At 33.5% G+C, this 16,741-nt stretch overlaps 1 protein-coding gene across 1 annotated transcript in view; it reads left to right on the top strand.

Annotated features, from left to right (window-relative positions):
• PYGO1 (pygopus family PHD finger 1) overlaps nt 1-15,347 on the top strand; it is a 30,841-nt gene extending 15,494 nt beyond the window's left edge. The window contains exons 2-3 of the mRNA XM_031955248.1: nt 9,309-9,394; nt 10,418-15,347. Of these exons, the coding sequence (XP_031811108.1) occupies nt 9,309-9,394; nt 10,418-11,542 (1,211 nt within the window). The 3' untranslated portion in view covers nt 11,543-15,347. The remainder of the gene's footprint in view (nt 1-9,308; nt 9,395-10,417) is intronic.
• The last annotated feature ends 1,394 nt before the right edge of the window (nt 15,348-16,741 follow it).

Here is a 16,741-nt window from a genome sequence, read left to right as displayed (position 1 = left end):
TATAGTGCAATAGTATTCCATTACAATTATGTTTAACTTGTTCAGTCATTCCCCTTTTGATAGGCATCCTCTCAATTTTCAATTCCTTGGCACCACAAAAAGAACTGTTGTAAATATTTTTGTACATTTAGGTCCTTTTCTCTTTTTTTATGATCTCTTTGGAATAAAGACCTAGCAACAATATTGCTGAATCAAAGAGTATGCAGTTTGATTTGCCTTTGGACATAGTTCCAAATAACTCTCTAGGATGGTTGAATCAGTCCATAATTCCACCAGGTACATTATTTTCCCACATTCCCTCCAACATTCATCATTCTCCTTTTCTGTCATATTAACCAATCTTATAGGTAAGCCATAATACCTCAAAGTTGTTTAAATTTTTATTTCTCTAATCAGTTGTGATTTGGAGCATTTTTTTTTTACTATAGCTAGCTTTGATTTCTTTATCTGAAAATTGCCTGTTCATAGTCTTTGACCATTTATTAACTGGGGAATTACTTATATTCTTATAAATTTGATTCAGTTCTACATATATTTGAGAAATGAGGTCTTTATCTGAGATACATGCTGGAAAAATTGTTTTCCATTTTCCACTTTTATACCTCTCTTAATTACATTGGAAAATTCACTTAAACACCAGTATTCTCTTGATGTTTGTTTTTCTAGACCTCTTGATTTTGTCCATATGGGTAACTCTAGGCATGGAAGTGCCCTTCAGTGATACAGATAGACCATCTTGGTTGCCCAAGATATTATGGGAGGCAGGAATTGAAGACAGGCTGTTCTGACTTTAAAGCTGCTCTTTATTTACTGTGACATTATGCCTCTAGTGATGCTATAATGAGAAAGGCTCTTAACACACTGAAAATTTTTCTATGGAGGATTTATAGGAAAATTTAGGCAAGAATAAGCAGAATAAAAAGACATAGTGGGGTTGTGATTTACATTGATGAAAGGAGTATCCACACTGATAAATGATAGATATTTCAAAGCACCAAAGTATGTATTGTATTGCTGCTGAGTTTCACCCAAATGAGCTTGACAATATGAATGTTAATGCATAATATATACAATAAGATATCACAAAGTTGAAATAATTGAGGTAGCAGGCTAGTCTGACTTGCTTTCCCAATATAAAATAATTTCCTCCCATACAGAGACTATTTTTGTTTTGTCTTCTTGAGTATTTAATGTGGCAGTTACTCAATAAATATTTATCTGAGTTGAATTAGCAGAAATTATAAAATATAGAATATTTGAAAAAAATGTCATTTTATTAGTGCTAAAAGGACTTTAACTTCTAGGAATTCATTGCTGTCCCAAAAACTAAGAACAAGTTCAGGAAATCCTTGATCTTGAAAGTTTGGTTTGAAAAGACTGTTGATTTTAGGCTGTATTTTCACTTCTTCATGTAAGTCTAGACATTATATCCAACTATTAATTTTTTTTAAGCTCTTTGTTTGAGGTGGTTACCCAGAAGGAGACCCATGATACTGCTCTTAACTCTTTCTTCTGGGCATTGCACTGTAGCTAGTGAGGTTCCCCCCCCCCATCAATATATTTCCCATCATCAACAAATCAGTCACAAATAGTTAATCTTAACAAAAACATTTAATGAAAATGCAAAGCAAACACTTAATATTTACATAACATTCCACCCATATACCTCAGGTATATTCTTTCACTAATGTATACAGCATGCATAGGGAATGGGGACAAAACTGGAGTCCTAGGGTAGTAAAGGACCCAAACAGGGAACCCATGTGATCTGGGCAACTTGCAACTCTGGAACTAAATTTTATTGCCCTTTTTATCTTAAGAAATGTCCATGCATGGCTCTCTTCAACAGTGAGATGATTCAAACCAGTTCCAACTGTTCATTGATGAAGAGAACCATCTACACCCAGAGAAAGGACTGTGAGAACTGAGTATGGTTCACAGCATAGTATTTTCATTCTTTTTGTTGTTTGCTCGTATTTTATTTTGTTTCTCTTTTTTCTTGTGCAGAACGATAATTGTATAAATATGTATGCATATATTGGACTTAGCATATATTTCTATCATGTTTAACATAAATTGGACTACTTGCCATCTAGGGGATGTGGTAGAAGGTGGGGAGGGAATTGAAACACAAGGTTTTGGAAGGGCTAATGTTGAATTGTCCGCGTGGACATATGTGTATATGTTTTGAAAAATTAAAAGTTTTAATTAAAAAAAAACTGTCCATAAAAGTTCTTTGATGAATATATAGCTTCAGTGTTCAACAGATTTTTACACCAGTAAGCTAAACTGATCCCTTAAGTACTTCATTAATGCCTCACTGGGCAGGACATCATAGCTGGACCATTGATCCACTAAGCTAGTTTTCTGCTGCTTCTAAGCTGTTTTCAGCTTTGGGCTTAATTAATCAAGAGTTAACAGTCTTTCAGCTGAAGCAGTGTTTTTCTCTTTTAGGAAAAGACATTGATCTTTATCGTAAAGTTGGCATGAGCATCTCAAAACTCTCTACCTTTGCAGGATTCTTCTTCACCTCTCAGTAACAGGTGGTGGTACAGAAAAATATCTTCTAGCTTAGAGAATAGAGTATATTTTCTCAAATCCTTATCTTCAGCAGCAAGTTTTAATAGATAATATAAATTGTATAGTTTTTCAGTAGCAAATTGCAGTAGAGAGTACTCCATTTCTCATTGGTTAACTAGTCTGCCTAACAATAAATGACAGTGCAGACAGTTATAATCTCCCTTTGAAAGATTTAAAACCTGTTCTTTTGGCTCTTCCTCTTTTGTTAAATCTTCCTTGGTTTAGTAGATAGGTCCTTTCTACAATTGACCCCATTTTGGTTAATGATTGGATGGTCAGTAATCAAATTCTTATGTTCTATTTATAATCAAGTTAGTAACATTTGTCCCGTATCATAGAACAGTCCTGATGTCCATATTTCTTTAGTTATTAACCCAGAATTTTTCTTCTTGATATACAAATCACTGAAGCAGACTGTGTTCTTTCACTCTAATGTGCTACTGCTTATCATATACAAATAAACAACTACTATCTCAGAACTCTGAGTCAGACTTAGCTCAATACCTACTTTTTTTTGAACTCTAAAAAGACCTGTATCCCAGAAAAATAATGTGTAAAGGCAGACAACACAACAGCTGCTTTTCCTCAAAAACAGACTTATGACCCAGACAGGTGAATTGTTAGGAGTCTCCTTCTTCCACAGGAAACATAAACATGATCTTAGTAATAAATTATTTGGAAGTCTTAACTTAAAATTAAATATGACTTTTCACAAGTCTTGTATTAGGAAGGTATGAATTAATGTGGTTCTAATATTTAGGTATATTTATCCTCTTCAAGTCAGTAAACAACTGACTTATATTACAAGCTAGATTTTTGCTTACAGTATTGTACTTAAATAGCCTAATAGTCCAGTGTCACCTTAATAAAATAAGGAAAGGGCAGGGGAAAGAAGGGATTTCCAGTAAGTAGTGAAAGATGAAAAATGAAATTTAAGTGAATGTAGTTATTGTGTCTTTTAGGGTTAGGTTTGGTCAATTTAATTATAATAGGATTATATATAGAAGTTATCTACCTTGATACTAGAAACGCCTCAGCTATGGGGCAGCTATGTGGTGCAATGGATAGAGCATCAGCCTTGAGGTCAGAGGTCCTGAGTTCAAATCTGGCCTCAGATACTTAACACTTCCTAGCTATGTGACCCTGGGCAAGTCACTTAACTCCAGTTGCCTTAGCAGAAAAAGAAAACCCTCAGCTACATAGTTTTTGGCACTGTTTTTTCCTATTCATAACATATTCTACTTTAAGGGAGTCTTTTAAAGAGGTAAGAGGAATCTAGGAAATAAGAAGAAATTACATTATAAACAATTGGATGTAGCAACTAGTGTTCTAGCAATCCACTTTCTCTCCTAAATTTCTTAACTCCTAATTATTGCTTTAGAATGGTAGGAAAGTATTAATCCCCTACTACAATGTCTTAGTAGATACTTAATAGATATTTAAGTTAAATTGAATTGATTTCAGTTCTAGAATCAATTGCAACTTGTATTTATGGAAGATGTCAAGAGAATAAGAGTCATTTCAACATATACTCTAGTTTTAAAAGCATTTGCTTAATGGTACCTTTTTCACCCCTGCATTCTGACATGGAGGTGGGAGAAATTAAAACTAGACAGCTACATATATTTCATTTCCAGAAACTTGAAGAAATGCCTGAAGGATTCTGCTGTGCCTAAGCCATAATGACCAGAAGCCCTCAGTCATCTCTCATTGATTTCATTATGGAGGGGAATCCCAGGATGTTCATTTGATCTTTCCATTGTTGGCAGTTGAGAAAATTACATAATAAGCACATAATATTTGCTAAATTGAGGACTTGGAGTAGATATTTTTCTATGGGAGGAGTTAGTAGATTAAGAATTTAATTTTTTTTGTATAAATAGCTTTTTTTAAAAATACATGCAAAGGTAGTTTTCAACATTCATCCTTTCAAAATCTTGTGTTGCAAATTTTTCTCCCTCCCTTTCCCCACTCCCTCTCCTAACCAGCAAGTAATCCAATATATGTTAAACATGTACAATTCTTCTATACATATTTCTACATTTATCATGCTGAATAGGAAAAATCAGATCAAAAAGGAAAAAATAAGAAAAAACAAAAAGCAAGCAAAAAAAACAAAACAAAAAAAAAAGGTGAAAAAACTATGTTGTGATCCACATTCAGTCCCTTTCAGTCCCCTAGTCTTCTTTCTGGATGCAGATGGCTCTCTCCATCATGAATCTATTGAAATTGGCTTGAATCACCACATTGTTGAAAAGAACTACGTCCATCAGAATTGATCATCACATAATCTTGTTGGTGCTATGTACAATGTTCTTTTGGTTCCACTCACTTCACTTAACATCAATTCATGTAAGTCTCTCCAGGCCTTTCTGAAATCATCCTGCTGATCATTTCTTAATAGAATTATATCCCATAACATTCATATAACATAATTTACTCAGCCATATCCCAACTGATGGGCATCCATTCAGTTTCTAGTTTCTTGCCACTACAAAAAAGGCTGCTATAAATGTTTTTGCACATATGGGTCCTTTTCCTTTTTTTATGATCTATCTCTTTGGGATACAGGCCCAAGAAACACTGCTGGATCAAAGGGTATGCATAGTTTGATAGAGCTTTGGGCAGAATTCCAAATTGCTCTGCAGAATGGTTGGATCCATTCACAACTCTACCAACAATGTATTAGTGTCCCAGTTTTCCTACATCCCCTCCAACATTTATCATTACCTTTTCCTGTCATCTTAGTCAATTTGAGAGGTTGTATCTCAGAATTGTCTTAATTTGCATTTCTTTGATCAATAGTGATTTGGAACATTTTTTCATATGACTAAAACATGGTTTTAATTTGACTGAAAATTGTCTGCTCATATGCTTTGACTATTTTATCAATTGGAGAAAGGCTTGTTTTCTTATAAATTTGAATCAATTCTCTATATTTTAGAAATGAGGCCTTTATCAGAACCCTTGGATGTAATTTTTTTTCTCAATTTTCTGCTTCCCTTCTAATCTTGTTTGCATTGGTTTTGTTTATAGAAAACATCTTTAAATTAATATAATAAAAATTATTTATTTTGCATTTCATACTGTACTAGGAATTTAATTCTTATAACTTTTTATCCTAAATGGATATAAGGCAGTTTTGTTCACAGCTTGCTTGACAGTTACAAGCTTACTAAAAGGATCCTAAATGTCAGAGTTTTAATATGCCTAATTATAGTAATTAAGTGCTGGTTAGTTTGCTAGACTGTGACCATTAAGGGAGCATATTATCCTCTTCTTTTTGTTCCTTACAATTAACAAGAATTTTCTTTGTGGAAAAAAATTTTTTTTCATACGATCACAAATTTAGAGCTGGAATTGACTTGAGGTGATCTAGTCTAACTCTTCTTCCCTTATTTTACAGATAACTGAGGTCAGAGAAGTAAAATGACTTACCCAAGAACATACAGTTTATAAGCAGCAAAGGCAAGATGATACCCAAAGTCCTCTAACTTGAAATACAGCCCTCTTTCCATTGTATTATCTCCCTGTCCAAAGCATTTATTTGAGCCTTCCCCGTGAGATATAGTATACTTCTAACATTACCATTTTACACAAGGAAACAAATTTCCTTGTGCATGCTTGGGTTTTTTACCTTTGTTGGTCATCTGGTAGACTATCATCTGATTCTGCAGTCAGCAGTAATGAACACAAAAGTGTAGATTAGGATAATACATTTTTATGTGTTTGTATTGGAATATATTTAACTATGGTTTTGAGAACATACTTTATAGCTGAACATAGAGGTTAAAAAAGAGAGACTGGCTTACACATTAGTATTTGTACTTTTAGGGATGCTATGTCTGATAAAAAATTAATACTTGTGAAAAGATATTTAAAGTGATGTTATAAAATTAAATATACACACACACACGTATATATTTTACAAAGTTGACTGTTATTACTACTACTAGCCTCTCTGCTGTGATACGGGAGCCACCTTCCAGTGGCTGCTGGAGGTCTAACTCAGACCTGTAGAATGGATCTCTTTGTGTGAGAGGATGATGATGATACAAGGAGACTGATAGTTGCATTCTCTGTTCTCTGACCTCTCTCCTCTTCCCTCTTACCTCCAATTTATTTCCTTCCCAATCCACAAGGGATATCTGCGAAGGCTGCTTTGCAACTCCTTCAAATTTATGATTCAAAGCTGTGGAGGCTCTCAGAGAATTGACCTGCCTCTTCACTTAGGCATGGTCCTAACAATTCCCCATTTTTTGTTTTGTGGAAACATGATTATTTTTTCCCCACAGCATGATCAGTTAAGTTTATGCATTAGCTGTTGTCTAAGTCCACATGCTAAGGTATCTGAGTCCACATGCTAGGGAGTGCAAACAGCACAATAGCCCTGTAGTAGGTATTGATCTTGTGAGACGTCCTGGAGGCAAACTTTTAAACACAGAAGAGGACTATAGTTAGAACAGGCATTTAAGTCTCTCATCAGTCTCCTGGCTCACCCTTTGATGTATGTACTGGCCCATTTAATTACCCTGACTAAAAACTCTCACCTGGTCTCTTCTCCCTTTCCTTTCCCGTGGGTTACTGAAGGAATTCTGGGAGGATCCTACTCACGAACAGCACTGGAGTGCTGCTACTTTTTTGTTTCTTGTGTTTCTTATGTCCCACGTTCAGGCATCATATGTTGTGATATGGAAGCCACCTGCCAGTGGCTGCTGGAAGTCTAACTCAAACCTGTAGAATGGATCTTTTCATGTGAGAGGATGATGATGATACAAGGAGACTCAGAGGTAGTTGCATTCTCTGACCTCTCTCCTCTTCTCTCTTGCCTCCAATTTATTTCATTCCCAATTCACAACGGACATCTGTGAAGGCTGCTTTTTAACTCCAAAAGTTTATGATTCACAGCTGTGGAGGCTTTCGGAGAATTGACCTGCCCCTTCACCTAAGCATGGTACTTAACACTTCTCCATAGAGAATATTTTCATATATCCCTTTCTTTTGTTTTTTTGTTTTTGTTTTTGTTTTTGTTTTTGTTTTTTTTGGCTGAGGCAATTGGGATTAAGTGATTTGTCCAGGATCACACAGCTGAGTGTTAAGTGTTAAGGAAGTGTTAAGTGTCTGAGGCCAGATGGACTCAGGTCCTCCTGACTTCAGGGCTGGTGCCCTATCCACTTCATTTCTTTTATAGTGTTTACATGTCTAGATCGATATGACTTAGCTCCTCCAATAGCATGTCAATTAGTGTCATTTCTAGCATCTTCTATCTTTTCTGCCACTCTCTCACTCTCACTGGAAAAGTAGAAATGCAAGAGTGGGGCATTCTTTATTTTATTTTGTGAGTTGCCATGGTGAAATAGTTCAAGACCCAATGGTCAGTCTACTGGTGCTGAACTTCTCTGCAATTAGCACAATGCCAAAAACTTAGTAGATACTTAATTGGGCTTTTCAGTAGCGAGATTGCTTGACTAACTAGATTACTTCCCAGACACCAGACATAGTTTATTGCTAGGGTTTTATCTGAAGTTTTTCCGTCATGGTAGAACTATACTTCTGTTGCTTTGAAATGGGAATATGCATGGGGAAAAAAAATTCATCTTTGTTTTCACTGACTTCTAGCTCAAATTTAATCTTCCCTTTCATTGTTTAAAAGTGTTATTCTGAGAAAGGATGCACTAGACAAAGGTGTCTAGGACACAAAAAAAAGATTAATAACTGCGTAGTAATTAATTTAGTCTCCTAGATATTGTACTGTAATGAGCTGGCTTTGTGAAACAGAATTTGTTGTAGTTGTGTTTCTCCATCCCTCTGCCTATTAGCCATATATATGGGGCAAACCTAACATCCTGGTGGAACTCTTTAGTCATAGATATGAACATTCACTGACTTGTCAGTCAGTCAACCAATTATTTGTTAAATATTTATGTACTAACTGCTGAGTATATATATTCAAATAAAAACAAAGATGGTCCATGTCTACAAGGAACTTATAACCTAATAGGAGAAGCAACATATTAAAAGGGATGTGAAATGTGGGAGTAGTATTACTGTCTAGTAACACTAGGGCTTTCTAAAGAATGGAGCCGTTGCTGATTTGAGCTCTTGTCCAAAATAATGGAAGAGGAAAGCAACCAAATGGTGAAGTTCAGATAATGAAGGATGCCTAGTCTGGGACTTTCCCCAAATGGAGGTTCTAGGAAAAATTCCCCATTAGGAGAAGGGATTTTGGGGGATAGGAAGAGGAAAGTAGCAAAAATGTGATAGTAAAGTCTAAAAAATGAGGTGCAGAATATGTGAACTGAAGCATAAGATTTACGTTGAATTAGAAGTTTCATATTTTGTGATTATGTTTTTTTGGGGAGTAATATATAGAACAGTCAGACCAGATGAAGCTACAACTTTGGGTTAATATTCAAACTCTTTTGGTAGTAATTTTATGGTGAATGAAACTAGAATAATTCCTTTTTAAAAAAAAAACAAACTACTTGAAAGCATAGAAATTGTAATTAGTATTTTTCATGTTATGTGATCAAATTTGAGAATATTCTGATGTAAAGCTACTGAGCTTTTATATTCTAAAGATAACAAAAGGTAAGTGCTATTTCCTGTGATAATTTCATTTTCCTAGAATAAAAACAAGTGATGATTGTAATAGACTTTCTTTCATATGACTGGCATACTTATAGTTACTTGTAAATGAAAAATATATCTGAATCAAAACTTTGTAGGTGGTGACAGTGGACTGGATGGGTTAGGAGGACCAGGTGTACAACTTGGAAGCCCAGATAAGAAAAAGCGGAAAACAAATACCCAGGTAAATTACCATTAAAATTTTTTTTTCTCTCATTTTCCCCTTTTTGGTTTGATCTGGCTTGATCCAGTTTTCAGGTAGAAAGGAAATTGGACATGGTTAAATATTTACCCCAGTTCACAGATCCTATCACAATTCTTTCTTGACTAAATTTTTTACTTTCCATAAAATTATTTTTGTGTCCTAGAGACATAAATTTAGACAAGAACAAGTAAAGACAGGAAATCTTGTAAATCATTGAAAAATCTTATGCCATATTTTATTAAGTCTCTGCTGTTTTCAAATATGACAATATAGTTCAGCTAAAATAAAACTTTGAAATATTTATGGGGAAAGTAATTTTTTAAAAAGCATTATAAAAATTGGGTATTATGGAAATAATTATACATACACAAAGTAGTAAAACAGGCATCCTTTGCTTCTATAATATGTGGTTGAAGATATATAGTTGAAGACTTAGATCATTTTATTCCCTATAGATTGAAGCATTCTTTTTAAAATGGAAAACTAGTGATAAATACATTGTACATAGATATATTTTTTCTACTAAAATCACTATTATAAAATTTGCAGTGTGACTGAATCAGTAAATTTATTTATCCACTTTATAGTCCTGAAATGCCTTGTTTTAACTCCTTTCTGAAATGTAACTAAGAAAATATTTCAGATCTATTTCTAATTCTCTTATTTTATAGTCCTCAAATTTGTAAGTAATAGCAGTAAAGATAAATTATGTGATCTCTCATGAAAATAACATGTACTTCTATAATATTACATGAAGATTAATTTAAATTTGGTACCTTTTCTTGTTGGATTTTTTAAAAAGAAAAAATGAATATGAAATACAAATAAAAGATTATGAAATGCAAAAAATTAAAGTTTAAAAAAGTAAGGGATTACATTTCCTGTAGCACAAGCCCAAAAATACTGACTAGAAAATATGTCATTTTGTGCTGTGACAAAAAGATAATTTATCTTAGAGTCTTTTGTTCATAATACATATTTTACTTTTCATTCTCATTTCAGGGGCCTTCTTTTCCTCCACTGTCTGAATATGCCCCACCACCAAATCCGAATGCTGACCATCTAGTAGCAGCTAATCCGTTTGATGACAATTATAATACCATTTCCTATAAGCCTTTACCTTCATCAAATCCATATCTTAGCCCCGGTTATCCTGGATTTGGAGGCTACGGCTCATTCAGAATGCCACCTCATGTACCTCCAAGAATGTCATCCCCATACTGTGGTCCTTACTCACTTAGGAACCAGCCACATCCATTTCCTCAAAATCCTTTAGGCATTGGTTTTAATCGACCTCATGCTTTTAACTTTGGGCCACATGATAATTCAGGTTTTGGAAATCCAGCATATAATAGTCCAATAAGTCAGAATGTTAATATGTCTAATCAACATTTTAGACAAAATCCTGGTGAAAACTTCAATCAGATTCCTCCACAGAATGCCAGCCAAGTATCCAATCCAGACTTGGCTTCTAATTTTGTCCCTGGAAATAATCCAAATTTTACCTCCCAATTAGAATCAAATCATTCATTTATCCCTCCACCAAACACTTTTGGTCAAACAAAAGCACCCCCACAAAAACAAGACTTTAGTCAAGGAGCAACTAAAAGCACTAATCAGAATTCTTCTGCCCATCCCCCTCATCTCAATATGGATGAAACTGTAAACCAGGGCAATATTGACTTGAAAAATGTTAGTCGAAACAATACAGTAAATCAAGAAAGCAACCGCTCCAACAGCACTGATAATGCAAACAGCAGTCATGCAAATGGAACTCAGAATAAGCCCCGTCAGCCCAGAGTTACAGCTGATGGGTGTAACTCTGAAAAGAGCAACAAAACCACTCTCCACCCTAGTCGACATGGCCATTCATCATCAGACCCAGTATATCCTTGTGGCATTTGTACAAATGAAGTGAATGATGATCAGGATGCCATCTTATGTGAGGCTTCATGCCAGAAGTGGTTCCACCGGATCTGTACAGGGATGACTGAAACTGCTTATGGCCTCCTGACTGCAGAAGCTTCAGCAGTATGGGGTTGTGATACTTGCATGGCTGACAAAGATGTACAGTTAATGCGCACGAGAGAAACTTTTGGACCACCTGCAGTGGGCTCTGATGGGTAATCAGTTTTTTAGAATAGTTTTTTTTCATTGCTATTACATAGGATCTTAACATTTCACATTACAGAAAAAAAACCCAATTATTTATCCTTTAGTTTTTAAAATATTTAGCTTCATTACTACTGTAAATTTTGTAAAGTAATAAAAGCCTCTTTAATCTTCAAAACAATCTGCTAAAATTTAGATTGGTTACATATAGGTTGTAATTATTAAAAAAAACAACAACCCAGAATTAGTGAATCCAAATGTATTTTTTAATGGAATAAACTGTACCAAAGTACTGAACTTTGAATATACCATATAAAACAGAATTTAGCATCCCCTTTTCTTAGGGTCCATTTAGCTTGTTTTAAGAATATTTTGTGTTTAAGTGAAACACAAATGGGAAACACTAAGGTATTATAACTTTTTAAGCAAACAATACCAGATTTTTCCAGCTATCTCAATTTTATTTACCTTCACATTTGAAAATATTCCTTGTCAGTGCATTATCTATGTATGTTGCAGTTAGGAAGATGCTGTACACATATAGTAGGAACTTAATTCTGGTCTGTTTTTTCTGTTTGACTTTAGTTAGAGGTAAGTACTGAAAATTCTCAAAAGCTGTGGTAAATAACACATACATATTTTTAGGAAGTTTAAAAATAGATGAACCCCAAATCTGGGTAGATAGCATTTTGTGAAAATTAGCACTTAATAATGCAGGTTAAACCATAGTCCTTTTTTCTTTTCCTGCCATTTGGTAGTCAGTAATATGTAAAATTCCTAATTTGTCTACATTGTATTTTTGTTGGAAATATGTAATTGCTGTAAACTTTTAATCAATCAACTTAGCTGATTACATTTTTTTTTTTTTTTGGCTTTTGTGTGAAGATTTTAAAAAATGATTCATTGCATGTGGTATTTCTACTCTTAGAATGAGATCGTAATTTCTTCTGTTTGCATAAAATGTACAAAGCTGGATAGATCCTGTGAATAAAGCATTTCAATGTTTGTTCTCAGGAGTCCACTTAACATTCTAAAGGATAATATTTGAGTTATATTCTGTGCTTAAATTGATTCTGCATTTCCTTTAGCTCTTTACTTAGAATTACACTACTCTTTATGATGTGCAGCCAGCTATTTTTATGAAAATAAAATAAATTTACCTCTCCCAAACAAATTTAAAGATAATTGGTTTGTAACATTCTTTTCTCATGCTCCATTTTCATATAGAAGTTATGTACTTGTAATCAAGAGGGTTTTCATTCAAATATTTAGGCTTGCAACAACATTAGTAAATATTATCTTGTAAATATTGAAATGAAAACCACATGTACTTGATTTTGACAATGTATTTACCATATCTGAATTGTATATTAATAGTTGAATGTTTTTGTATGTTTAGATCAGTAGTACTTTTAGTATGTTCCTATACTTAACTGTTCTTGGAAAGACAAGCTATTGCCAAATACCAATAGATTGGCTCAGTTTGACCAAAAAGGGATTGAATTCATCAAAAAAAAAAAAAAAATATATATATATATATATATAATCTTATCTGGATAGTGGTAGACTGTCCTGGAAGTATTAGAATTTGTAATGAAAAGATTTGCACAAAGGCATGCCATATAAATTCTCCAGCATCACAGATCTTTGTCTGATGCAATACCCTTTGCATTCTTGGAAGGTTTCTTTTGTAACAAGAAAAAGTTTTTGAGCAAAAAAAAATCTTAAAAATTTTTCTATCCAGGCTTGGAAGCCCTGTCCTTGTTCCACTTGGCTAAAAATGTCGAGGCCTTTTAAAAAGGCTGTGTTAATAGTGGAAATTTTCACAATGGCAATTCCTCTACCAAAACTTATCATGAGGTTTTGTCTTGGTATATCACTGGAGTTCCTATTATGTTGGTTATAAAGATTTTGCAGATTCACTAGAATAGAATTAGCGTAGTTTGTACAGAAAAATAAATTGTGCTTATCAGTTAAGAGTGCTTAGAATTAGATCTGTTCTGATTTTTACATTAAATTGTGTGATATTTTAAAAAGCATTTCTAAAGAGTTATTGTCAAAATTAGAATAATTGTGTAAATAAAACTGGACATTTTCTTGGCTAGTGATTGTTCTGCATAGATGACAAAATAGCATATAAAGAAATCTAGTGTTTTTTTAAAAGCTTCCAACACTGCCCAATAAAATGATCTCCTTAACAGTGTGCTTTAACCTTGACTATTGATTTTAATCCCAGGTAAAAAAAAAATATCAAGAATCTTCATCTACTAATCTTTTGAATTTGTCTTGCACACATTAAAATAGCTGATGTGTATTATGTCCTTTACTTTGTTAACTATTTTGTAATTAATATTGAAATAATATATAAACAATGATTATTTTTGGAGGCAGCTGAAGAGGCTTTAGATTTCTTTTGCTAGTGTAAAAAGGCATGAAAAAAAAACCTATACAATTTTAGATTTTTTTTCATTTAAAGGATACAGGCAAGTCCTTTTACAAATGTGGTATATTTTTTAAAAATTAGTAAATTTGGAACTCAAAACACATTTTGCCATAGAAATAATATCTATAAGAAGTGGTTAGGTTTCTAGGCTAGCCCATAAAAGTCTAATTAATTCATATTGTAGCTGAATTACAGTGTAACCTGACCTCTGGGTCTTTGAGGCAGGGGCTCAATGGCCCATAGAAGAGGGAGGATATGGAAAGAGGAAAACAGGGTCGTTCCTACCCCTTTCCTGGTACAGGGTCAGCCTCAGGCAGAGTTTTTAAGTAAATAAAATTTTGTCTTCTGTTGCCTTTATATTTTTGTTTCTGCATTTCAATCTTACATATTGCCTCTTCTCTGCAGATCCCTAGATTTCCTCATGCTGTCCCAACCACTCCCCGATAGGATCATATCTCAACCCTACCTTCCTCAAAGCTCTCTATTACCAATCTCGCATTTAATCTAAACATCCATTCCTTTAATCTAACTAATCTAGCTAGTTTCATCTAGCTTTTAGGAGGAAAACAAGCTGGTTGTTGTGTCTATGGCTTTTTTAGGATGCTGACATCTTGGCCACATACATACATACCTGTTAAGCTCTTCAACCAGCCTTAGCACTGACCTTTCCCTCCCTTTTACCTCTCCCTTTACTCCCAAAACTTTGGGTATAGAAACTGTTAATCAATAGCTATGGCTCATTTAATCTATTCTACATGCCAATGGCTAATAGCTACCAATAGAATGCTTTTTAACCCAAATGAATTTCTAATTGGTGGGATCTCAAGGAATGTTACAAACTGAAATGAAAAAATATGCAGCATGAGGAGTGTTGGTGAGGTATTTTGGAATAGCCTGGGATCAGTTTTCCTAACTATTCTTCTTTTTTAAAATTTCTTTTTTCTATTCTTCTAAACCCATAGTTGTTGTTGTTTTAATTTCTAAGTTTTTTTCACAACTTTGAAAAACCCCACTCAATATCATCTGGTCATCTGGATGACATACTTTTGCCTGTTTAATTGTCCAGTGATAGGTAAATAGTACCTTCTATTTGATGTGGGGTGGACTTTAGGGACAGGGGATCCTGTCTCAAAAGGTAGAGGGGAAGATATTGAATAAGCTATTTTGATGTAAAGGTCACTCATAAGAAAGGCTTCAAAAGTTGAAGACTCTAATTTTAAAGTTTCTACAAAAATAGTATGTCTTTTTTATTTTTCTCATTCTTGTTAGTAACACTATCTCTAGTTATATTTAAAGGACTTCATCTTCACTTACCAGTACTTTTCATGTTATATAGATGATGTTGCCTGCTAGTCAAAATGTTATCTTTTATAAAAGAAAGTCCTGCTTCTTATCATGATGTATGTGACTTAAATGACTGTTTCATATTAAAACTATTCCTTCCTTATGTACTGTTTACATATGCCTCTTTTTGGGATATTAGTTCAGTACTTTTATACAAATCTGAGTGTGTTCCACATTGGTGACATGTATTTTTGAAACTAATTTTTTTTGAGTTTTGTTCTGATTATAAATTAGAGCATGTCTGAATTAACACATGCATTAGTGCTGTGGTCTGTGGCAAAATTACTGTAATTCAAATTGGAAAAAAAAAGTTTCCAGACTTTGTCCAACATTTATTCTTATGACAAAATTACTATGTAATACTAATTATTTCATATGATGGTGTGTTTTAAGCTACTCTATGAAGTATGTGAAACATCACTGTTTAAGGATTGGTGGCTGGCCTGGTGTCCTTGAACTGGGAGAGAAGGGTAAATTTAATGTTAGCAATTCATGATATTCATAGTAGAATAAATACTTCTTAAAAATGTGGTCATCTCTTACAGGCATAATTTAAGAAGAAATGATTAGCTGAAAAATCCAATGTATGGTAGGATTATTTAATGTGGTTAGTAATGTTGATATGCTATTTAATTATAAAGTTCAAATTGACACCTCAGGCTTTTAAACTTATACTGTGTGATCATCAATGGCTAAAATTTATTTTTGACATAGTCGTAGTCATCTAATTATTTCACAAGACTTTTTGTAGGCTAGAATAAATTCTATATATTTTTAAATGAAAATATTAAATGGTATTCCTTCAAAAAACCAAATTGTATACTTATAGTAATGCCTTTCTGATAACAGATTTCCACCATTATCTCCTTTTCCTTCCCCTTCCCCACTCTAGATAACAATGATCAACATTTTTTCTTTTTTTTTTTTAATCATTAGGATAATGTAAAATGTCATTAACCTGAACAAAACTAGTTCCGAATTTGTGATTAAGCTAAGTACTGAATTGGACTTTTGTATTCCATATGAAGAAAGATATTTAGGAGAAAACTCACATGTACAAGATTATCAGATAATTTAAGAAAATTTTAAGCACTTTAAAAGTAAATATTTGTTTACATATAAATAAAATGCTAACCACAAAGCATTATCATTTGATTACAGCCCCTCTACTAGCCATTTGATTTAATTCAAATAATTACATGTATCTTTTGAACAGAATAGAATTTTTACTACTTTTTAAAAAATTCCAATTTTGATACTTTTTATTCAAGTTCTGACCTAATGAAGTATTTATGTATTAATAATCTGTGTTCATTTTTATACAACTTCGATGCTGCAGGTTTGAATCAGATACTACATAACTGATTTGGTCTTTTTAGTCATCTGATCATATATTAATGATCAAATTGATTGAAGAGATAATGGTT

This window comes from Sarcophilus harrisii, chromosome 2 (genome assembly GCF_902635505.1).
Source record: "Sarcophilus harrisii chromosome 2, mSarHar1.11, whole genome shotgun sequence".
NCBI classification, from domain to species: Eukaryota; Metazoa; Chordata; class Mammalia; order Dasyuromorphia; family Dasyuridae; genus Sarcophilus; species Sarcophilus harrisii.
This window is presented reverse-complemented; position numbering and strand designations above follow the sequence as displayed.